General features: G+C 46.8%; 1 protein-coding gene across 3 annotated transcripts in view; it reads right to left on the bottom strand.

The window, feature by feature from the left end:
- The window catches only part of SHROOM2 (shroom family member 2), a 505814-nt gene that overhangs the window by 29286 nt on the left and 451802 nt on the right, over positions 1-24726 (bottom strand). For 2 of the 3 annotated variants that reach the window (XM_063955520.1, XM_063955522.1), the window contains 2 exons: positions 18648-18722; positions 974-1711 (listed from right to left, as the gene is read on the bottom strand). In XM_063955520.1, the coding sequence (XP_063811590.1) occupies positions 974-1711; positions 18648-18722 (813 nt within the window). The remainder of the gene's footprint in view (positions 1-973; positions 1712-18647; positions 18723-24726) is intronic. The other variant, XM_063955521.1, reaches the window with a different exon arrangement.

Raw genomic sequence — 24726 nt, 5'->3', positions numbered from 1 at the left:
GTAATACTATGCTAAACGGTGCAGCATGCTGCCAAGGTGAAAGGTGAGTGAGGTTAGGGTATGTCAATATAGTATATCCTGATTAGCTGTCGTTCCAGTGAGTAAACACTGCTGTCCTCTTATATAGGTGAGAAGACCTCAAGTAAAACGAATATCTTGGCTGAAATGTTGCCATGAAGAAACCTTACTGGCTGTCAGGACTGCTGTATTTATAGATATGCATCATCAGCCATGTTGGCAAACAAGTGCACACTCTGAGAATCTTAACATTGTTCTGAAAGGAGCCAGACTGAGAGAGTGACTTATTAATGATATAGGGCCTCATTCAGACCCGTCCGCACGCTGCATTTTCTCGCAGCCGTGCGAACGGTTCTGAACTGCGCATGCATGTGACCCGCAATGCGCAGGCGCGTTGTTGCCCGGCGACGGGGGTCGCCAGAGTGCAACGACTTCTACGAAGAAAGCGATCGAAAGAAGATTGACAGGCAGAAGGCGTACCTGGGCGGCCACTCACTGATTTCTGGGAGTGTCGGAAGAAACGCAGGCGTGCCCAGCCATTGCAGAGGAGGGTCCCTGACGTCAGCTGCTTCCTGGATCATCGCAGCGGGTGAGTAAGTCCTGAGCTGTGTAGGAACTGCACAAACTTTTGTTTTTGCAGCTCACTGTACAGCCCATCGCACCCCTGTAATCCCCTTACCCCCTCCCCCTGAAGGCGGTGATTACCTGGTCGCAGCAGTGCAAAAAATAGCCTGCGTGCGACCAGGTCTGAATTACCCCCATAGTTATTCTCCAGCATGGCAAATCTGTGTTTGTAACTAAACAAGTACTGTATTTAAAAAAAACATGAATGATAAAAAAGATCGAAGTTTGATTATTACAGAGAATCAAACAATTCCTAATGAAGGAACCTTACTGGAAAATATGAATAAAAGGAAATCTTTTATATACAGCTTGCTAATTGGAAAATTACTACCTGGCCTTGTTTTCATTCTGAACCAGTAGTGGAGGTTTATCTGTAAGCTTTTGAGGAGCAAACTGAGGAGAAGGTGACCGTGATGGCTCCATCGCAGGCTTTTGCAGATAAGGCTTTGAGGACACTTCAGTCTCAGTGCTAATGTTTTTCTTCTCTAAGAACTGGCTGACATTCTCTGATGACCCAGAAAGTTGCTGATTTTGCGAATGAACGTGTAAATGTTTATCTGAAGGCACCCCTGGGTTGCGGACAGGTGATGTCTGATGTTTGATTAAATCTAAGGTGCCAGGGGACTGAGACAGGGCACTCTTCCCTTGTGCTGTTGTCAGTAAAGATTCTGTTGACGCAGCTAGAGAAGACGTAGAACCGCTCAGCCGCCAATATTTGTCTAGTTTGGGCGGGGGTGGTCTTTGGGGTGCTGGTCCTCGTTTCTTACTCACAGGTGCTGGTTCTTGCCTCTGGTACCCTTCTTCTGACTGTGAAGAATTCTTGTTGCTAGATGGAGTTTCTGAAAGAGGGACAGCTGAATAGCCAATGTCTCTGTTCCCTAATCTCACATTGTCGTTTACAAATCTGTAATCACTGGGCAATGTTCCGGATCTCGCTCTGCTTTGTTGGGATACATTTAATGCATCTGGTACTTCAGATACAGGTTTACTGGCCACTTTCCATTTGTTATCATATGCAGTGTCCTCTTTTACTGCTGACAGATCTCTTTTGTCCTCTGTTTCCACAATCCTGCAATGAAATATAAAAACATTGGTTGGGTAAAATGAAGGCATATTTAATAGAAGTTACGAAAGTCTTCTATTCCACACATCACTGGACACAGAGCTCTAAAACGCACTATATCAACACTGGTAAAGTAAAAGTGATGTACAGATAGTATGATGTTTTATAAACCCGATAGAAAACTTGCAAGCAATTCCACAATGTTTCATATAAGCCTTACAGTAGCAAATTAATTAAAAATATAACACAATGAAGCATTGTTAACTCATGTCTGAAGGCTTCCGCGGCACCCATCCAAACAGGTTATGCCGGTAACTGTCTTAAGCAATGAAATATTTTCATTACAACTTTGAAAAGTTACCAAGTTACCATGGAACATATGGATATTTGGGAACGATCATAGCCCTGTAGCAAGAGGATATGCAGAGTCCTTTTACTAGTCTGTCCTGTTATTACCCAGTGTTGTTTTATTATTTGATCCCATGTGTTTAGTGCAACGCAATATGCTGGCGTTATATAAATCAGTGGGCATAAAAAAATACTAACTTCAAGACTCTAAAACATATGATTTTTTAGGTACTCAAAGATTATATATTACACACGCATGTGTTCACATAAATATACTACATTTGCAAAGGTATGTCGACTACAGAACATCACACCAATATGTCTGCTTGAGCAACTTTTTCCAAAACAATAAGAATTAACATGGAGTTAAATCTCCTTTTGCTGCTATAACAGCCTCCACTGTACTGGGAAAGTTTTATGCTGAATTTTGGAGCTTGGCTGTGGAGGAGAAACAATAAATAAATATATATATATAAAATAAGAATTTACTCACCGGTAATTCTATTTCTCGTAGTCCGTAGTGGATGCTGGGAACTCCGTAAGGACCATGGGGAATAGCGGGCTCCGAAGGAGGCTGGGCACTCTAGAAAGATCTTAGACTACCTGGTGTGCACTGGCTCCTCCCACTATGACCCTCCTCCAAGCCTCAGTTAGGTACTGTGCCCGGACGAGCGTACACAATAAGGAAGGATTTTGAATCCCGGGTAAGACTCATACCAGCCACACCAATCACACCGTACAACTCGTGATATGAAACACAGTTAACAGTATGAAACAATAGAGCCTCTCAACAGATGGCTCAACAATAACCCGATTTAGTTAACAATAACTATGTACAAGTATTGCAGATAAACCGCACTTGGGATGGGCGCCCAGCATCCACTACGGACTACGAGAAATAGAATTACCGGTGAGTAAATTCTTATTTTCTCTGACGTCCTAGTGGATGCTGGGAACTCCGTAAGGACCATGGGGATTATACCAAAGCTCCCAAACGGGCGGGAGAGTGCGGATGACTCTGCAGCACCGAATGAGAGAACTCCAGGTCCTCCTCAGCCAGGGTATCAAATTTGTAGAATTTTGCAAACGTGTTTGCCCCTGACCAAGTAGCTGCTCGGCAAAGTTGTAAAGCCGAGACCCCTCGGGCAGCCGCCCAAGATGAGCCCACCTTCCTTGTGGAATGGGCATTGACAGATTTTGGCTGTGGCAGGCCTGCCACAGTATGTGCAAACTGAATTGTACTACAAATCCAACGAGCAATAGTCTGCTTAGAAGCAGGAGCACCCAGCTTGTTAGGTGCATATAGGATAAACAGCGAGTCAGATTTTCTGACTCTAGCCGTTCTGGAAACATATATTTTCAGTGCCCTGACAACGTCTAGCAACTTGGAGTCCTCCAAGTCCCTAGTAGCCGCAGGCACCACAATAGGCTGGTTCAGGTGAAACGCTGACACCACCTTTTGGAGAAACTGGGGACGAGTCCTCAATTCTGCCCTATCCATATGGAAAATCAAATAAGGGCTTTTACAAGACAAAGCCGCCAATTTTGATACTCGCCTGGCAGAAGCCAAGACCAATAACATAACCACCTTCCACGTGAGATATTTCAGATCCACGGTTTTTAGTGGTTCAAACCAATGTGATTTTAAGAAACTCAACACCACGTTGAGATCCCAAGGTGCCACAGGAGGCACAAACGGGGGCTGACTATGCAGCACTCCTTTTATAAATGTCTGAACTTCAGGTACTGAAGCTAGTTCTTTTTGAAAGAAAATCGACAGAGCCGAGATCTGTACCTTAATGGAACCCAATTTAAGGCCCATAGTCACTCCTGCTTGCAGGAAATGCAGAAATCGACCTAGTTGAAATTCCTCTGTTGGGGCCCTTTCGGCCTCACACCATGCAACATATTTTCGCCATATGCGGTGATAATGAGTTGCTGTAACCTCTTTCCTGGCTTTAGTAAGCGTAGGAATGACTTCCTCCGGAATGCCCTTTTCCTTCAGGATCCGGCGTTCAACCGCCATGCCGTCAAACGCAGCCGCGGTAAGTCTTGGAACAGACAGGGCCCCTGCTGCCGCAGGTCCTGTCTGAGTGGCAGAGGCCATGGGTCCTCTGATATAAATTCTTGAAGTTCTGGGTACCAAGCTCTTCTTGGCCATCCACGAGTATCGTTCTTACTCCTCGCCTTCTTATTATTCTCAGTACCTTTGGTATGAGAGGCAGAGGGGAGAACACATAAACCGACTGGTACACCCACGGTGTTACCAGAGCGTCCATAGCTATCGCCTGAGGGTCCCTTGACCCGGTGCAATACCTTTTATAGCTTTTTGTTGAGGCGGGACGCCATCATGTCCACCTGTGGCCTTTCCCAATGGTGTACAATCCTATTGGAAGACTTCTGGAGGAAGTCCCCATTCTCCCGGGTGGAGGTCGTGTCTGTTGAGAAGATCTGCTTCCCAGTTGTCCACTCCGGGAATGAACACTGCTGACAGTGCTAACACATGATTTTCCGCCTATCGGAGAATCCTTGTGGCTTCTGCCATCGCCATCCTGCTTCTTGTGCCGCCCTGTTGGTTTACATGGGCGACTGCCGTGATGTTGTCTGATTGGATCAGTACCGGCTGGTTTTGAAGCAGAGGCCTTGCCGGCCTCAGGGCATTGTAAATGGCCCTCAGGTCCAGAATATTTATGTGTAGGGAAATAACCTGACTTGACCAAAGTCCCTGGAAATTTCTTCCCTGTGTGACTGCCTCCCAGCCTCAAAGGCTGGAATCCATGGTCACTAGGACCTAGTCCTGTATGCCGAACCTGCGGCCCTCTTGAAGATGGGCACTCTGCAGCCACCACAGTAGAGATACCCTGGTCCTTGGAGACAGGGTTATCAGCCTATGCATCGGAAGATGCGATCCGGACCACTTGTCCAACAGGTCCCTCTGAAAAGTTCTTGTATGGAACCTGCCTAATGGGATTGCTTCGTAGGAAGCTACCATTTTTTCCAGGACTCGCGTGCAATGATGCACCGCTACCTATTTTGGCTTCAGGAGGTCTCTGACTAGAGATGACAACTCCTTGGCTTTCTCCTCCGGGAGAAACACTATTTCTGGTTTATGTCCAGAACCATCCCCAGGAACAGTAGACGTGTCATAGGAACCAGCTGTGACTTTGGACTGTTTAGAATCCAACCATGCTGTTGTAGCACTTTCCAAAATAGTGCTACCCCGACTACCAACTGCTCCTTGGACCTCGCCCTTATAACGAGATTGTCCAAGTACGGGATAATTACAACTCCCTTTTTTCGAAAGAGTATCAACATTTCGGCCATTACCTTGATAAAACACCCTCGGTGCCATGTACAGTCCAAACGGCAGTGTCTGGACTTGGTAATGGTAATCCTGTACCACAAATCTGAGGTACTCCTGGCGAGGATGGTAAATGGGGACATGCAGGTAAGCATCCTTGATGTCCCAGGATACCATGTAATCCCCCTCGTCCAGGCTTGCAATAACCGCCCTGAGCGATTCCATCTTGAACTTGAATTTTTTTATGTATGTGTTCAAGGATTTTAAATATAAAATGGGTCACACCGGACCATGCGGTTTCGGTACCCCAACCCGTGTGGAATAGTAACCCCGTCCTTGTTGAAGTAGGGGCACCTTGAGTATTACCTGCTGGGAATACCGCTTATTAATTGCCTCTAGCACAGCCTCCCTGCCTGAGGGAGTTGTCAGCAAGGCATATTTTAGGAAACGGCTGGGGGAGACATCTCGAATTCCAGCTTGTACCCCTGAAATACTACTTGAAAGAAACAGAGATCCACCGGTGAGCGAGCCCACTAATTGCTGAAATTTTTGAGACGGCCCCCCACCGTACCTGGCTACACCTGTGGAGCACCCGCGTCATGGTGTGGACTCACAGGAGGCGGGGGAAGGATCTTGATTCTGGGAACAGGCTGACTGGTGCAGCTTTTTCCCTCTACCCTTGTCTCTGTACAGAAAGGAAGCGCCATTTGACCCGCTTGCTTTTCTGAAGCCGAAAGGACTGTACCTTTGTCTGTGAGGAAACCTGAGGTAAAATTATTTCTTCCCAGCAGTTGCTGTGGATACGAGGTCCCAGAGACCATCCCCAAATAATTCCTCACCCTTATAAGGCTCTCTATGCGCTTTTTAAGTCAGCATCACCTGTCCAGTGACAGGTCTCTAATACCCTCCTGACAGAATGGACATTACATTTATTTTGGATGCCAGCCGGCAAAATATCCCTCTGTGCATCCCCCATATATAAGACGACGTCTTTAATATGTTTTTATGTTTGCCAACTAGTATCCCTGTTTGACAGGGTCACCGACCACGCTGCAGCAGCACTATCTGCAGGTCTCAGTCTAGTACCTGAGTGTGTAATACAGACTTCAGGATAGCCTCCTGTTTTTTATCAACAGGTACCTATTAAAGTGGCCGTATCCTAAGACGGCAGTGCCACCTTTTTTGACAAACGTGTGAGCGCCTTATCCACCCTAGGGGATATCTCCCAACGTGACCTATCCTCTGGCGGGAAAGGGTACGCCATCAGTAACGTTTTAGAAATTACCAGTTTCTTATCGGGGGAACCCACGCTTCTTCACACACTTCATTCACTCATCTGATGGGGGAACAAAACACTGGCTGCTTTTTCTCCCCAAACATAAAACCCCTTTTTTGTGGTACTTGGGTTAATGTCAGAAATGTGTAACACATTTTTCATTGCCGAGATCATGCAACGGATGTTCCTAGTGGATTGTGTATATGTCTCAACCTCGTCGACACTTGAGTCCGACTCCGTGTCGACATCTGTGTCTGCCATCTGAGGTAGCGGGCGTTTTTTTTGAGCCCCTGATGGCCTTTGAGACGCCTGGGCAGGCGCGGGCTGAGAAGCCGGCTGTCCCACAGCTGTTACGTCATCCAGCCTTTTATGTAAGGAGTTGACACTGTCGGTTAATACCTTCCACCTATCCATCCACTCTCGTGTCGGCCCCACAGGGGGCGACATCACATTTATCGGCATCTGCTCCGCCTTCCACGTAACCTTCCTCATTAAACATGTCGACACAGCCGTACCGACACACCGCACACACACAGGGAATGCTCTGACTGAGGACAGGACCCCACAAAGTCCTTTGGGGAGACAGAGAGAGAGTATGCCAGCACACACCAAAGCGCTATATAATACAGGGATTCACACTACCCACAGTGATTTTTCCCTTATAGCTGCTATAATACACAATTCTGCGCCTAAATTTAGTGCCCCCCCTCTCTTTTTAACCCTTTGAGCCTGAAAACTACAGGGGAGAGCCTGGGGATCTGTCTTCCAGCTGCACTGTGAAGAGAAAATGGCGCCAGTGTGCTGAGGGAGATAGCCCCGCCCCTTTTTCGGCGGACTTTCTCCCGCTTTTTTATGGATCTCTGGCAGGGGTATTTTTCACATATATAGCCTCTAGGACTATATATTGTGATTTTTTTGCCAGCCAAGGTGTTAATATTGCTGCTCAGGGCGCCCCCCCCCCCCAGCGCCCTGCACCCATCAGTGACCGGAGTGTGAGGTGTGCATGAGGAGCAATGGCGCACAGCTGCAGTGCTGTGCGCTACCTTGTTGAAGACCGAAGTCTTCTGCCGCCGATTTTCAGGACCATCTTCTTGCTTCTGGCTCTGTAAGGGGGACGGCGGCGCGGCTCCGGGACCGGACGATCGAGGTCGGGCCCTGTGTTCGATCCCTCTGGAGCTAATGGTGTCCAGTAGCCTAAGAAGCCCAAGCTAGCTGCAAGCAGGTAGGTTCGCTTCTTCTCCCCTTAGTCCCTCGTAGCAGTGAGTCTGTTGCCAGCAGATCTCACTGAAAATAAAAAACCTAAAAGTATACTTTCTTTTCTAGGAGCTCAGGAGAGCCCCTAGTGTGCATCCAGCTCAGCCGGGCACAAGATTCTAACTGAGGTCTGGAGGAGGGTCAAAGTGGGAGGAGCCAGTGCACACCAGGTAGTCCTAAAGCTTTCTTTAGTTGTACCCAGTCTCCTGCGGAGCCGCTATTCCCCATGGTCCTTACGGAGTCCTAGCATCCACTTAGGACGTCAGAGAAATATTAGCTAAAATGACCTTCAGGCTGTGTGTATAAGGTGTATATTGAACATGAATGCATTCTGTGCTTAGACTTGGGTCCCATCACCATCATATCTCATTATGGTATGCAATTATTCCAAAATACGGAAAAATCTGATATCCAAAGTACTTCTGGTCCCAAGCATTTTGGATACGCGATACTGAAACCTGTATTACAATTCCTATTTATAAATTGACCACATTCCCTACACATACATGTTAGTGTTTTGGGCACTGAAGGGAACAAGGTAATAGTATATTAATCTATATACCTGTAGTAGCATGTTCTAGCATCACTGTCACAGCCGTATTATAAAAATATTTTAAATTTACCTATAAAATTAACAACTTTAAAATGTTTATAATATAGTACAAATTGGCTCAAGAACTTTGGAAATTAGAAATGCATGTTTTTAAGAATATGTCAAATACAGACAGCAATACAGTGATGTGTATGCAGCAATACAATGATGTGTATCTGAATGAACAGTTATATAAAATGTAAAACAGCTGTTTAAACAAATACCAAAAATATACATGCAAATATTTGATACATAGCCAATAAACCTCATTGTAGCTTGTCCTCTATAGACAAGGTACTCCAGGAATACAGAACCTAAACCTGCCAAACTGAAGGTCATTTTAAACTGCGGTAACCTTCCGGCCTAAGAGTAAAATCTACCCAAGTAACATAGAATCATCCTATGTCATCTTGCTACAAACATGCCTAATTTTTAGAGTGCCTTTCAAGTATTTTCAGAAGGGATTAAACCTACACAAATAAATTTTTACGTACCAATCTTGTTACGAGCAGCTAGAAACAGACTCCATTACCACAGAATTAACAGTGACTTAATCTACACTCTCTTAATCTACAGCCAAAAGTGGAAGTGTTGTACATGAGAGCACATAATCTGTCTGTTTCTAAGGCTTATATAAATTGCTCTTTCAGAGTAAAATGGATCTCAATCTAAATCCTGGGAAACACTTGCAAGAGAATTTATTGATACAACCATGGACCATTGCTTACTTGAAGCAGACATAACCATGACATAAAAACTGAATATGATCACACCGCATTACATTGTATGACAACATAGGAAACTATATTCATTCCTGGAACATTCCTAAGATCTTGTGTAGATCCTGTGGTTCTCAAAGTCCTAAAACAAACTTCAAGATCGACAACACGCATTACTCTCCCCGTGACTCCTGCTGTAAAAATATCACACTCGTGGTCTTCCAGTCTGCGCTCTCGTATAAATTAGGCTATGGTCTGGTCATTGCAGAAGTGAAAGGTGAAACACATTATATTAACATATCCGGTGCCGATTTTGACTATGTGATTTCCCTTGAACTCCCCGGAACCCAGAACCACCGATATTGACTGTACACACAGTGTGATTTTGGTGGGATCTGGTCTGAAGATCGACAGTGCCTAGGTCGACAATGTTTAGATCGACCACTATAGGTCGACATGTTTTCAAGGTCGACAGGTCAAAAGGTCGACATGAGTTGTTGTTTTTAAAAAAAAAATATTTTTTTTTTACTTTTTCATACTTAACGATTTATGCGGACTCTGATTGGGAACGGTAACCTGTGCCGAGCGCAGCGGTAGCGGAGCAAGGCACCTTGCCCGAAGCATGGCGAGCGAAGCGAGCCATGCGAAGGGACACGGTGCACTAATTGGGCTTCCCGGTCACTGTACGGAAAAAACGACAACAAAAAAACATGAAAAACTCATGTCGAACATTTGACCTGTCGACCTAGAACATGTCGAGCTAGAAACCCTGTCGACCTTCAAACCCTGTCGACCTAAACATTGCCGACGTAGACACTGTCGATCTAATGATCCACACCCGATTTTGGCTATGGCTGATTTTAACTATGGACAATTTTAACTAAACATTGTACTAGAAATTGACCTGCCTGCACAGTCTATTTTTTTCTTGCGATACCGATTCCGCGGGAGCACGCATCGGCATTGCAAGCTGTATACACACTGTGTGATATATACAGTGTTTTCTACAGATATGTATTATATAATCCATACCGGTAGTTCAAATCTCACTGTGTGTATGCCCCTTAAATGACATAGTACACTTGAAATACACTTCATAAATAAAATGTGATAAAATCACTAAATATTATAATACAATACTACTATACATAAACAAGAAACAGCTACATCTCTCAACATGACTGTTGAAGGTAATAATATAATTATACCACACTCTCTAAAGACCTAGGACAATCTCCAATATGCCTAAACCCGTGAATGTGATAATACAGTTCTGATACAAATGTATGGAACTATACTTGCCCATAATAGTGAGGATAAAGTAGTGTGAACGTAAAGTTTGTACATTTCTTGCCATGTGACTGTGGCATGTGTATGAGTTTTGATGTAAAGAATTTTGTCATTCAAGCAAAGGCATTTAATAACTGAATGTATAAGTAGAGCTAGTTCATTATCGTACTTCTCCAATGTCCATTCTCTTCAGTACTCAGGGCTACCCGATGTCGACATAGCCGTTAGGTTGTTACTGTATTATCAGATTGCATCTCAAACAATGGGGGTCATTCCGAGTTGATCGCACGTAGCAACTTTTAGCTGCTCGCCCCGCCTATGGGAGAGCGTATTTTAGCATAGCAGGGCTGAGATCGCTTGTGCAGCCCTGCTATGCTAAAAAAGTTTCCTGCGAAACAAGACCAGCCCTGCAGCTACTTACCCAGTGCGACGGATCCAGCGATGAAGGTCCCGGCTGTGACGTCAGACATCCGCCCTCCAAACGTCTGGACACAAATGCTTTCGCCTTACCACGCCCGGGAAACTTTGAGTAGACGCCCCCCCATCCTCCTTCCCGCTGTCAAACTTCTTGCGATCGGGCCTGCGATCGCTTTCTGCGGTCCTGGCGTCATTGTGGGCGCCGCACAGCCGCAGTCCCGACCCGTTCGCACAGAAGCGAAGAACCGCTGCGTGCAAACGGCTCGGAATGACCCCCAGTATTTATGCAGGCAACTACTAAGAAGAGCATGTTACAGTGCTGACATTTGGAGGAACAGGGCACTACAACAAGCTATTTCTTAACCAGGCCACTCTACAGTAACTTAACAGAAACTAGAGGTTTGCCCTTCAATTATAGGTATTTCAGAAAGACACAATATTCAAGCATAAAGTTGAGCTTGATCCACATCACAACAATGTGGCAACATGACTAACCATGCATGATTGGTAAATACACATTTACACCCCTTTCACACTGCCAGCAATATCCCTGGTTATTTCACATGGACAAGCAGCAACCCAGGATATTGTACAGTGTGAAAGCACCCAGTTGACCCGGGTATCGGCCAGGGTTTGAACACGAGTTGAACCCGGACCATGGTGCAGTGTAAATGGGTAAGCTGGCTCGATGCGATCTGAGACTCGTTCACAGCAATGGAACAGCTGGTGCTCGGAGGTGATCCAATCTACAAGCGCCGCCTCTGCACGTGACTGCGGTGCTATCATAGACCTGGCAATAAGCCGCGACGGGGCCGCCAGTCTGAAAGGGGTCTCAGCCAGGTCGCACACGGGTTGGACCCATGTACAAAATCCTGTGTGCGAGTCTCCAAATTCTTTGAGTCCTAGGAGAGCTATATAAACACTTTACCAACAGACTTTCAGTGAAGGATTAGACGCTCTGTCCAAAATACGGAGTGGTATGAAACTAGACTTTTACTGGGAGAACCCCTATAACGTTAGAGTTTTAGGATCCTTATAACCACGGTGTCTTAGGGTGTGTACACACGGTGAGATCCCTGCTATGTTCGATTTTGACTATCTGTGCTTGAGATTTTGTCTATGTACGATTTTGACTAAGTGCCAATTTTGACTATACTTTGTACTAGATTGTACACTAGATAGTCAAGATTGACTTGCCTGCACAGTCTATCTAGCCTTACAATACCGACCCCACGGGAGCGCGCATCGGGATCGAATCTGTATCGCAAGCTGCCTAACACCTTGAGACATGCACTAACTTTTCATAAGATTTTGACTATATAGTCAAAATCTCACAGATTTATCTCACCGTGTGTACACACCCTCTTACACTGAATTTAGTGATGGGTGGACCAGGGCCTGGAGTGTAATTTTCTATCATGAATTTATATAGAAAAGAATAACTGGGTGCAACAATATCATCTATATTAGACTTGTATGTGTATTAATAATTGGGAACGCATTTGTAGACACGTGTGTTTGATGCGATACGATGCTTCAATAAAAATTGTGTAAAAAAAAAATAATGAAAAAAAAAAAAATCCTGCGTGCGACCCGGCAATGCGGTGTAAAATAAGAATTTACTCACCGGTAATTCTATTTCTCGTAGTCCGTAGTGGATGCTGGGGACTCCGTAAGGACCATGGGGAATAGCGGGCTCCGCAGGAGACTGGGCACTCTAAAGAAAGATTAAGTACTATCTGGTGTGCACTGGCTCCTCCCTCTATGCCCCTCCTCCAGACCTCAGTTAAGGAAACTGTGCCCGGAAGAGCTGACATTACAAGGAAAGGATTTTGGATCCCAGGGTAAGACTCATACCAGCCACACCAATCACACAGTATAACTTGTGATAAACTTACCCAGTTAACAGTATGAACAAACAACAGAGCATCAACCAATGGATGCCAACATAATATAACCCTTTATTAAGCAATAACTATATATACGTATTGCAGAAAGTCCGCACTTGGGACGGGCGCCCAGCATCCACTACGGACTACGAGAAATAAAATTACCGGTGAGTAAATTCTTATTTTCTCTTTCGTCCTAGTGGATGCTGGGGACTCCGTAAGGACCATGGGGATTATACCAAAGCTCCCAAACGGGCGGGAGAGTGCGGATGACTCTGCAGCACCGTATGGGCAAACACAAGGTCCTCCTCAGCCAGGGTATCAAACTTGTAGAATTTAGCAAATGTGTTTGACCCCGACCAAGTAGCAACTCGGCAAAGCTGTAATGCCGAGACCCCTCGGGCAGCTGCCCAAGAAGAGCCCACCTTCCTTGTGGAATGGGCTTTTACTGATTTTGGATGCGGCAATCCAGCCGCAGAATGAGTCTGCTGAATCGTGTTACAGATCCAGCGAGCAATGGTTTGCTTTGAAGCAGGAGCACCCAGCTTGTTGGATGCATACAGGATAAACAGCGAGTCAGTCTTCCTGACTCCAGCCGTCCTAGCAACATAGATCTTCAAAGCCCTGACTACATCAAGTAACTTGGAATCCTCCAAGTCACGAGTAGTCGCAGGCACCAAAATAGGTTGGTTCAGATGAAAAGCTGACACCACCTTTGGCAGAAACTGCGGACGAGTTCGCAATTCTGCCCTGTCCATATGGAAAACCAGATAGGGGCTTTTACATGACAAAGCCGCCAATTCTGACACACGCCTAGCTGAGGCTAGGGCCAACAGCATGACCACTTTCCACGTGAGATACTTTAGTTCCACTGTCTTAAGTGGCTCGAACCAGTGGGATTTCAGGAAACTCAACACCACGTTAAGATCCCAAGGTGCCACTGGTGGCACAAAAGGAGGCTGAATATGCAGCACTCCCTTAACAAACGTCTGAACCTCAGGCAGTGAAGCCAGTTCTTTTTGAAAGAAAATGGATAGGGCCGAAATCTGGACCTTTATGGACCCTAATTTCAGGCCCAAAGTCACCCCCGACTGTAGGAAGTGCAGGAATCGACCCAGTTGGAATTCCTCTGTAGGGGCCATCCTGGCCTCACACCAAGCAACATATTTTCGCCATATACGGTGATAATGTTTTGCTGTCACGTCCTTCCTAGCCTTTATCAGCGTAGGAATAACTGCTTTCGGAATGCCCTTTTCTGCTAGGATCCGGTGTTCAACCGCCATGCCGTCAAACGCAGCCGCGGTAAGTCTTGGAACAGACAGGGCCCTTGTTGTAACAGGTCCCGTCTGAGAGGCAGAGGCCACGGGTCCTCTGTGATCATTTCTTGCAATTCCGGGTACCAAGTTCTTCTTGGCCAATCCGAAACAATGAGTATTGTTCTCACTCCTCTTCTTCTTACAATTCTCAGCACCTTTGGTATGAGAGGAAGAGGAGGAAACACATAGACCGACTGGAACACCCACGGTGTTACTAGTGCGTCCACAGCTATCGCCTGAGGGTCCCTTGACCTGGCGCAATATCTTTTTAGCTTTTTGTTGAGACGGGACATCATGTCCACCTGTGGCAGTTCCCATCGATTTGCAATCTGCGTGAAGACTTCCTGATGAAGTCCCCACTCTCCCGGGTGGAGGTCGTGTCTGCTGAGGAAGTCTGCTTCCCAGTTGTCCACTCCCGGAATGAACACTGCTGACAGTGCTAGTACGTGATTTTCCGCCCACCGAAGAATCCTGGTGGCTTCTGCCATTGCCAGCCTGCTTCTTGTGCCGCCCTGGCGGTTCACATAAGCCACTGCCGTGATGTTGTCTGACTGAACCAGCACTGGTTGGTTTCGAAGCAGAGGCTCCGCTTGACTCAGGGCGTTGTATATGGCCCTTAGCTCCAGGATATTGATGTGCAGACAAGTCTCCTGACTTGACCACAACCCTTGGAAGTTTCTTCCTTGAGTGACTGCCCCCCACCCTCGGAGGCTTGCATCCGTGGTCACCAGGACCCAGTCCTGTATGCCGAATCTGCGGCCCTCGAGGAGGTGAGCACCTTGTAGCCACCACAGAAGAGACACCCTGGCCCTGGGGGACAGGGTGATCATCCGATGCATCTGAAGATGCGATCCGGACCACTTGTCCAGCAGGTCCCACTGAAAGATCCTCACATGGAACCTGCCGAAGGGAATGGCTTCGTAAGACGCCACCATCTTTCCCAGGACTCGTGTGCAGTGATGCACGGACACCTGTTTTGGCTTTAGGAGGTCTCTGACCAGAGTCACGAACTCCTGAGCCTTCTCCTCTGGGAGAAACACCTTCTTCTGGTCTGTGTCCAGAATCATGCCCAGGAAGGGCAGACGCGTCGCAGGAATCAGCTGCGACTTTGGAATGTTCAGAATCCAGCCGTGCTGACGCAACACTACTTGAGAGTGTGCTACACTGATCAGCAACTGCTCACTGGACCTCGCCTTTATGAGGAGATCGTCCAAGTATGGGATAATTGTAACCCCTTGCTTCCGAAGGAGCACCATCATCTCCGCCATCACTTTGGTAAACACTCTCGGTGCCGTGGACAGGCCGAACGGCAACGTCTGGAACTGGTAATGACAGTCTCGTACCACAAACCTGAGGTACTCCTGATGAGGCGGATAAATGGGGACATGCAAGTAAGCATCCTTGATGTCCAGCGACACCATAAAATCCCCTTCCTCCAGGCTTGCAATGACCGCTCTGAGCCATTCGATTTTGAACTTGAATTTCTTTAGATAAAAGTTCAGGGATTTTAAATTTAAAATGGGTCTGACCGAACCGTCCGGTTTCGGTACCACAAACATAGTGGAATAGTAGCCCCTTCCCCGTTGAAGGGGGGGGACCTCTACCACCACTTTCTGGAGAAAAAGTTTGTGAATTGCCTCCACCACTATCGCCCTTTCTATAGGGGAAGCTGGTAAGGCCGATTTCAGGAAACGGTGAGGGGGCATCAACTCGAATTCCAGCTTGTATCCCTGAGACACAATTTGTATAGCCCAAGGATCCACCTGTGAGCGAACCCACCGGTGGCTGAAATGTCGGAGACGCGCGCCCACCGCTCCTGGATCCGCCTGTGGAGCCCCAGCGTCATGCGGTGGACTTAGTGGAAGCGGGGGAAGACTTTTGTTCCTAGGAACTAGCTGCGTGGTGCAGCTTTTTTCCTCTACCCCTACCTCTGGCAAGAAAGGACGCACCTCTGACCTTCTTGCTCCTCTGAGAACGAAAGGACTGCATTTGGTAATACGGTGCTTTCTTAGGTTGTGGAGGGACATAAGGCAAGAAATTTGACTTCCCAACCGTAGCTGTGGAAACGAGGTCCGAGAGACTGTCCCCAAACAATTCCTCACCCTTATAAGGTAAAACCACCATGTGTTTTTTAGAGTCGGTATCCCCTGTCCATTGCCGAGTCCACAGGACCCTTCTGGCAGAAATGGACATAGCGTTAACTCTAGAGCCCAGCAGGCAAATGTCCCTCTGGGCATCCCGCATATATAGGACCGCGTCCTTTATATGTGCCAGGGTCAGTAGAACAGTGTCCCTGTCCAGGGTATCTAACTCTTCAGACAGAGAATCCGTCCATGCAGCAACTGCACTACACATCCAGGCCGAAGCAATTGCTGGCCTCAGCAGTGTGCCAGAATGTGTATAAACTGACTTCAGGATAGCTTCCTGCTTTCTATCAGCAGGATCCTTTAGGGCGGCCGTATCCGGAGACGGCAGGGCCACCTTTTTAGACAAGCGTGTCAATGCCTTGTCTACCCTAGGAGAGGATTCCCAGCGTAACCTGTCCGTTGGCGGGAAAGGATACGCCATGAGTAATCTCTTGGAAACTATCACCTTCCTGTCAGGGGAATCCCATGCTTTTTCACATAATTCATTTAATTCATGGGAAGGGGGAAAAGTCACTTCATGCTTTTTCTCCCCATACATACAAATCCTCTTGTCAGGGACAGGATTTTCCTCAAAAATGTGTAATACATCCTTCATAGCTACAATCATGTAGCGGATGGCTTTAGTCATTTTAGGCTGCAACTTTGCCTCATCGTCATCGACACTGGAGTCAGACTCCGTGTCGACATCTGTGTCAACTATCTGGGATAGTGTACGCTTTTGGGACCCTGAGGGCCTCTGCGCTGCAGGAGCAGGCATGGGTTGAGACCCTGCCTGTCCCCCGGTTACAGTTTTATCCAACCTGTTATGCAAGGAGTTTACATTATCATTTAACACCTTCCACATATCCATCCACTCAGGTGTCGGCACCGTCGGCGGCGACACCACACTCAGCTGCACTTGTTCTGCCTCCACGTATCCTTCCTCATCAAACATGTCGACACAGGCGTACCGACACACAGCACACACACAGGGAATGCTCTGACTGAGGACAGGACCCCACAAAAGGCTTTTGGGGAGACAGAGAGAGAGTATGCCAGCACACACCCCAGCGCTATATAACCCAGGGACTACACAGTACCTTAGTGTTTACTCTGTAGCTGCTGTTAATATATGTATATATACTGCGCCTAAATTTATGTGCCCCCCCTCTCTTTTTTACCCTCTAATGCACCTGAATACTGCAGGGGAGAGCCTGGGGAGCGTCCTTCCAGCGGAGCTGTGAAGAGAAAATGGCGCTGGTGTGCTGAGGAAGAAGGCCCCGCCCCCTCAGCGGCGGGCTTCTGTCCCGCTTAAATGTATAAAAAATGGCGGGGGCTCTGGCATATATACAGTCCCAGACTGTATATATGTCTCTTTTTGCCAAAAAAGGTATTTAATTGCTGCCCAGGGCGCCCCCCCCCCTGCGCCCTGCACCCTACAGTGACCGGAGGGTGCGGTGTGCTGTGGGAGCAATGGCGCACAGCTGCAGTGCTGTGCGCTACCTTAAGTGAAGAGAGGAGTCTTCAGCCGCCGATTTCGATGTCTTCATGCTTCTGCTGCTTCTGTTCTTCTGGCTCTGCGAGGGGGACGGCGGCGCGGCTCCGGGAACGGACGATCAAGGTTAGGTACCTGTGTTCGATCCCTCTGGAGCTAATGGTGTCCAGTAGCCTAAGAAGCGCTACCTAGCTGCCGTCAGTAGGTTTGCTTCTCTCCCCTCAGTCCCTCGTAGCAGAGAGTCTGTTGCCAGCAGAAGCTCTCTGAAAACAAAAAACCTAACAAAATACTTTATCTAGCAAGCTCAGGAGAGCCCACTAGGAGCACCCAGCTCGGCCGGGCACAGTTTCTAACTGAGGTCTGGAGGAGGGGCATAGAGGGAGGAGCCAGTGCACACCAGATAGTACTTACTCTTTCTTTAGAGTGCCCAGTCTCCTGCGGAGCCCGCTATTCCCCATGGTCCTTACGGAGTCCCCAGCATCCACTAGGATGTTAGAGAAAAGGGGTATTTTACGCTCACTTTTCATTTACTGGATTTCAGCTTGTTATAAAACACACTGCAGTATCCTTTCGGCTCCTTTTTTTTTTTTTTTTTACCAGGATCATTATATTATCTATATAAAAGCTCTTATATCGGTTACCCCTAGATAAGACAAAGATCAGATGTGCTCAATGCATCACAGAAAATGATATTGTCAACTCTGTCCGCATGATAGAGAAGCTTTGGTGAAAAACAAGGAAAGATAAAACGTCACATCAATAAATTTAGTAATAGCGGCAAAAGGGCGTGCATAAATTAGTAAGGTAGAAACTCATTTAAATTTAGGTAAATGGTATGAATGACTGACAAGCCAGAAAAGCAGTATACAAGTATTGAATAAAGGCAATATAAAAGCATTCAGAAAACAAGAAATAGTACCTCAGAGGCTCGGAAAGACTACAGGACAGTTCTGAAGTAGGAGACTGAATAGACACCGTGAGCTTAGAGAGGAAGCTGAAAGTAGACAAGACATCATTGGAAATTATATATATATTCGTCAACTCCAGAAGCACCAATATTGTTACATTTAGTTGTGTATGTTGTAAATGGCTTCTTGTGTACAAAAACAATCTGATACTTAAATTAAATTCTGCAGCTAGAACAAAGTGTAAGCTGTACAAGTAAGCGGAAAGAGAAGACTCTTATCTATAAATATATTAATTTAAGTAGGAGGCAAATTCTCCCATTAAACTAGAAATATATTTTATTCATATAGTTTAACTGTATATATGTGTATATTACTATTTAGTTACCAGAAGAGCACTAGTGTTGTCATCTTTTTCTTGTTTCATTTTACACAATGTGTACTTACATTTACTTTATATTTGAATACATACAGTATATTGAATTCAGACATTTGAAATTAAATGAAACAGATCTCTAGGTATGGGATCTATGATCAAAAAACCCTAATCCAGAAAGTTTAGAAAAAAAGCAGATAATTACTGCTGTCTAGTAACAATGTCATATACACAAAACTGATCACTGAGCAAATTCTGTCTACAGCCACTGTGTGGAGCACTGCAAAAAGGGATGCAGTTACAATGCCGCCGTCAGGATTCCGACGCCGAAATCCAGACAGCTGAGATTGGCGCCAGCTGGAATCCCAGCGCATCAGGACTATTCCCACTCATGGGTGTCCACGCAAGGGGACTTTTAGCGCTCGCTACCGCTGCCGGCATTCTGGTGGGTGGGATGCCGCTGTCGGGATATTGACAGCCGGCATCCTGACCGCCGGTACTACGTATGTAATCCCTGCAAAAAGTCTGCACAGTGTGGGAACGAAATGGGTAATTTTTAAATGTAAAGCATGGTGATACAAGTTACATAATAAATTCTTACCAAAAACCCATAATTCTCAAATATTCCAGCAAATAGATCCCACGCCTGTGATACCTAGCTAGGTTTAAGTTAGGATAATGGTTTTGGGTTGAGTCTCTATGATATAGGTTATACTCTTGGAATAGTAGCTCATGTTACCGAGACATAGATCTATAGTATGTAGTCACAGAATAATACATGCGCAGTAAAGCAGAGGGGGAGATTTATCAAATCTTGGAGAGCGATAAAGTGGAGAGACAAGGCTGCCTCCGTCTCACCCACCCCAAAAAAAATAAAATACTCAGACACCCCCTCTTCCCACTACATGCTCTACTGTAAAATTACAGCTGACTGGTTGGTACTTTATCTCTCTCTCTCCAAGATTTGATAAATCTCCCCAAGTCTGTGCAAGAGACTTCAATGTGCCATGCACAGAAAAAACATGCTTAACAATCGGACGTATAACAAACAACTAAATTAAAATCAATTATGATGTTTCATATATTTTCAATAGGTTGTGCAGTGTTTCATAATCACTAAATATTGCAGTATCACTTGTCCATATAAACAAAAACTAAATATACATTAAGCCATGGAAACTGAGCAGCAATATCATTTAACTAGAGCAAGTTACGAAATGAAGCCCAACATGCAGCTACGGTTAAGGGCCCTACACACTGGAAGATAATACTGCACGATATGAACGTTCTCGTTCATTAATGAATGAGAACTCGTTCATATCGTGCAGTGTGTAGGCACCAACGATGAATGATGCGCAGCCCCGCGCTCGTTCATCGTTGGTGCCCCGTCGCTTATGCATACAGGCCAATATGGTCGAGATTGTCCATATTAGCATGCCCCGTCACCACCCCTGCCGCCGGGTCGCCTGTCTGCCGTATCGGCGGTCGGGCAGCTCGGCAGCAGGTCACCCAGTCTGTAGGGCCCTTTAGTCTACATAATAGGATTGTCCAATAATATTTTGTAACCCCCAATTCATTTCAGAACCACCATATAGTGCTAGCATTATTTTTTAGTTTACTAGAATCCGCACATAAACATGTATTGATAATTTAAATACAGTCTTCCCATAAAAAAGATCTATGATACAGTACGTAATAATGCCTATTAATTGAAAATAAGATTTTACTCACCGGTAAATCTATTTCTCGTAGTCCGTAGTGGATGCTGGGACTCCGTAAGGACCATGGGGAATAGCGGCTCCCCAGGAGACTGGGCACAACTAAAGAAAGCTTTAGGACTACCTGGTGTGCACTGGCTCCTCCCACTATGACCCTCCTCCAGACCTCAGTTAGGATACTGTGCCCGGAAGAGCTGACACAATAAGGAAGGATTTTGAATCCCGGGTAAGACTCATACCAGCCACACCAATCACACCGTATAACTCGTGATACTATATCCAGTTAACAGTATGAAATATAACTGAGCCTCTCAACAGATGGCTCAACAATAACCCTTTAGTTAAACAATAACTATATACAAGTATTGCAGACAATCCGCACTTGGGATGGGCGCCCAGCATCCACTACGGACTACGAGAAATAGATTTACCGGTGAGTAAAATCTTATTTTCTCTGACGTCCTAAGTGGATGCTGGGACTCCGTAAGGACCATGGGGATTATACCAAAGCTCCCAAACGGGCGGGAGAGTGCGGATGACTCTGCAGCACCGAATGAGCAAACTCTAGGTCCTCCTCAGCCAGGGTATCAAACTTGTAGAATTTTGCAAATGTGTTTGACCCCGACCAAGTAGCTGCTCGGCAAAGTTGTAAAGCCGAGACCCCTCGGGCAGCCGCCCAAGAAGAGCCCACCTTCCTCGTGGAATGGGCTTTCACTGATCTAGGATGCGGCAGTCCAGCCACAGAATGTGCAAGCTGAATCGTACTACAGATCCAGCGAGCAATAGTCTGCTTTGAAGCAGGAGCACCCAGCTTGTTGGGTGCATACAGGATAAATAGCGAGCCAGTTTTCCTGACACTAGCTGTCCTGGAAACATAAATTTTCAGGGCCCTGACTACGTCCAACAACTTGGAATCCTCCAAGTCTTTAGTAGCCGCAGGCACTACAATAGGTTGGTTCAAATGAAAAGCTGATACCACCTTAGGGAGAAACTGGGGACGAGTCCTCAATTCTGCCCTATCCATATGGAAAATCAGATAAGGGCTTTTACATGACAAAGCCGCCAATTCTGACACACGCCTGGCCGAAGCCAAAGCCAACAGCATGACCACTTTCCACGTGAGATATTTCAAATCCACGGTTTTAAGTGGCTCAAACCAATGCGACTTTAGGAAATCCAACACCACGTTGAGATCCCAAGGTGCCACTGGAGGCACAAACGGGGGCTGAATATGCAGCACTCCCTTAACAAATGTCTGAACTTCAGGCAGTGAAGCCAGTTCTTTCTGGAAGAAAATCGACAGAGCCGAAATCTGGACCTTAATGGAACCCAATTTTAGGCCCATAGTCACCACTGACTGTAGGAAGTGCAGAAAACGGCCCAGCTGAAATTCCTCCGTTGGGGCCTTCCTGGCCTCACACCATGCAACATATTTTCGCCATATGCGGTGATAATGGTTTGCGGTCACTTCTTTCCTAGCTTTAATCAGCGTAGGGATGACTTCCTCCGGAATGCCCTTTTCCTTCAGGATCCGGCGTTCAACCGCCATGCCGTCAAACGCAGCCGCGGTAAGTCTTGGAACAGACATGGCCCCTGCTGCAGCAGGTCCTGTCTGAGCGGCATAGGCCATGGGTCCTCTGAGATCAGTTCTTGAAGTTCCGGGTACCAAGCTCTTCTTGGCCAATCCGAAACAATGAGTATAGTTCTTACTCCTCTTTTTCTTATTATCCTCAGTACCTTGGGTATGAGAGGAAGAGGAGGGAACACATAAACCGACTGGTACACCCACGGTGTCACTAGAGCGTCCACAGCTATTGCCTGAGGGTCTCTCGACCTGGCGCAATAACTTTCTAGCTTTTTGTTTAGGCGGGACGCCATCATGTCCACCTGTGGCCGTTCCCAACGGTTCACAATCAGCTGGAAGACTTCTGGATGAAGTCCCCACTCTCCCGGGTGGAGGTCGTGCCTGCTGAGGAAGTCTGCTTCCCAGTTGTCCACTCCCGGAATGAACACTGCTGACAGTGCTAAGACGTGATTTTCCGCCCATCGGAGAATCCTTGTGGCTTCTGCCATCGCCATCCTGCTTCTTGTGCCGCCCTGTCGGTTTACATGGGCGACTGCCGTGATGTTGTCTGACTGAATCAGTACCGGCTGGTTTTAAAGCAGGGGTCTTGCCTGACTTAGGGCATTGTAAATGGCCCTCAGTTCCAGAATATTTATGTGTAGGGAAGTCTCCTGACTTGACCATAGTCCCTGGAAGTTTCTTCCCTGTGTGACTGCCCCCCAGCCTCGAAGGCTGGCATCCGTGGTCACCAGGACCCAGTCCTGTATGCCGAATCTGCGGCCCTCTTGAAGATGAGCACTCTGCAGCCACCACAGCAGACACACCCTGGTCCTTGGAGACAGGGTTATCAGCCGATGCATCTGAAGATGCGATCCGGACCACTTGTCCAACAGGTCCCACTGAAAGGTCCTTGCATGGAACCTGCCAAATGGGATTGCTTCGTAGGAAGCTACTATTTTTCCCAGGACTCGCGTGCAGTGATGCACCGACACCTGTTTTGGTTTCAGGAGGCCTCTGACTAGAGATGACAGCTCCTTGGCTTTCTCCTCCGGGAGAAACACTTTTTTCTGTTCTGTGTCCAGAACCATCCCCAGGAACAGTAGACGTGTCATAGGGACCAGCTGTGACTTTGGAATATTTAGAATCCAACCGTGCTGTTGTAGCACCTCCCGAGATAGTGCTACCCCGACCAACAACTGCTCCCTGGACCTCGCCTTTATCAGGAGATCGTCCAAGTACGGGATAATTAAAACTCCCTTTTTTCGAAGGAGTATCATCTTTTCGGCCATTACCTTGGTAAATACCCTCGGTGCCGTGGACAGACCAAACGGCAACGTCTGGAATTGGTAATGACAATCCTGTACCACAAATCTGAGGTACTCCTGGTGAGGATGGTAAATGGGGACATGCAGGTAAGCATCCTTGATGTCCAGTGATACCATGTAATCCCCCTCGTCCAGGCTTGAAATAACCGCCCTGAGCGATTCCATCTTGAACTTGAATTTTTTTATATAAGTGTTCAAGGATTTCAAATTTAAAATGGGTCTCACCGAACCGTCCGGTTTCGGTACCACAAACATTGTGGAATAGTAACCCCGTCCTTGTTGAAGGAGGGGCACCTTGACTATCACCTGCTGGGAATACAGCTTGTGAATTGCCTCTAGCACAGCCTCCCTGTCTGAGGGAGTTGTTGGCAAGGCAGATTTGAGGAAACGGCGAGGGGGAGACGTCTCGAATTCCAGCTTGTACCCCTGAGATACCACTTGAAGAATCCAGGGATCTACCCGTGAGCGAGCCCACTGATTGCTGAAGTTCTTGAGACGGGCCCCCACCGTACCTGGCTCCGCCTGTGGAGCCCCAGCGTCATGCGGTGGACTTAGAGGAAACGGGGGAGGACTTTTGTTCCTGGGAACTGGCTGTATGCTGCAGCTTTTTCCCTCTACCTCTGGGCAGAAAGGACGCGCCTTTAACCCGCTTGCCTTTTTGGGGCCGAAAGGACTGTACCTGATAATACGGTGCTTTCTTTGGCTGTGAGGGAACATGGGGTAGAAAAGCTGACTTCCCAGCTGTCGCTGTGGAAACTAGGTCCGAGAGACCATCCCCAAACAACTCCTCACACTTAATAAGGCAAAACTTCCATATGCCTTTTAGAATCTGCATCCCCTGTCCACTGCCGAGTCCATAACCCTCTCCTGGCAGAAATGGACATAGCACTTATTTTAGATGCCAGCCGGCAAATATCCCTCTGTGCATCTCTCATGTATAAGACTGCGTCTTCAATATGCTCTATGGTTAGCAATATAGTGTTCCTGTCAAGGGTATCAATATTTTCCGACAGGGAATCTGACCACGCAGCTGCAGCACTGCACATCCATGCTGAAGCAATAGCCGGTCTTAAAATAATACCTGAGTGTGTATATACAGACTTCAGGATA

This window comes from Pseudophryne corroboree, chromosome 2 (assembly GCF_028390025.1).
Source record: "Pseudophryne corroboree isolate aPseCor3 chromosome 2, aPseCor3.hap2, whole genome shotgun sequence".
Lineage (NCBI taxonomy): Eukaryota > Metazoa > Chordata > Amphibia > Anura > Myobatrachidae > Pseudophryne > Pseudophryne corroboree.
The sequence above is the reverse complement of the archived record's forward strand: the minus strand, read 5'-3'. Positions and strand labels throughout refer to the sequence as shown.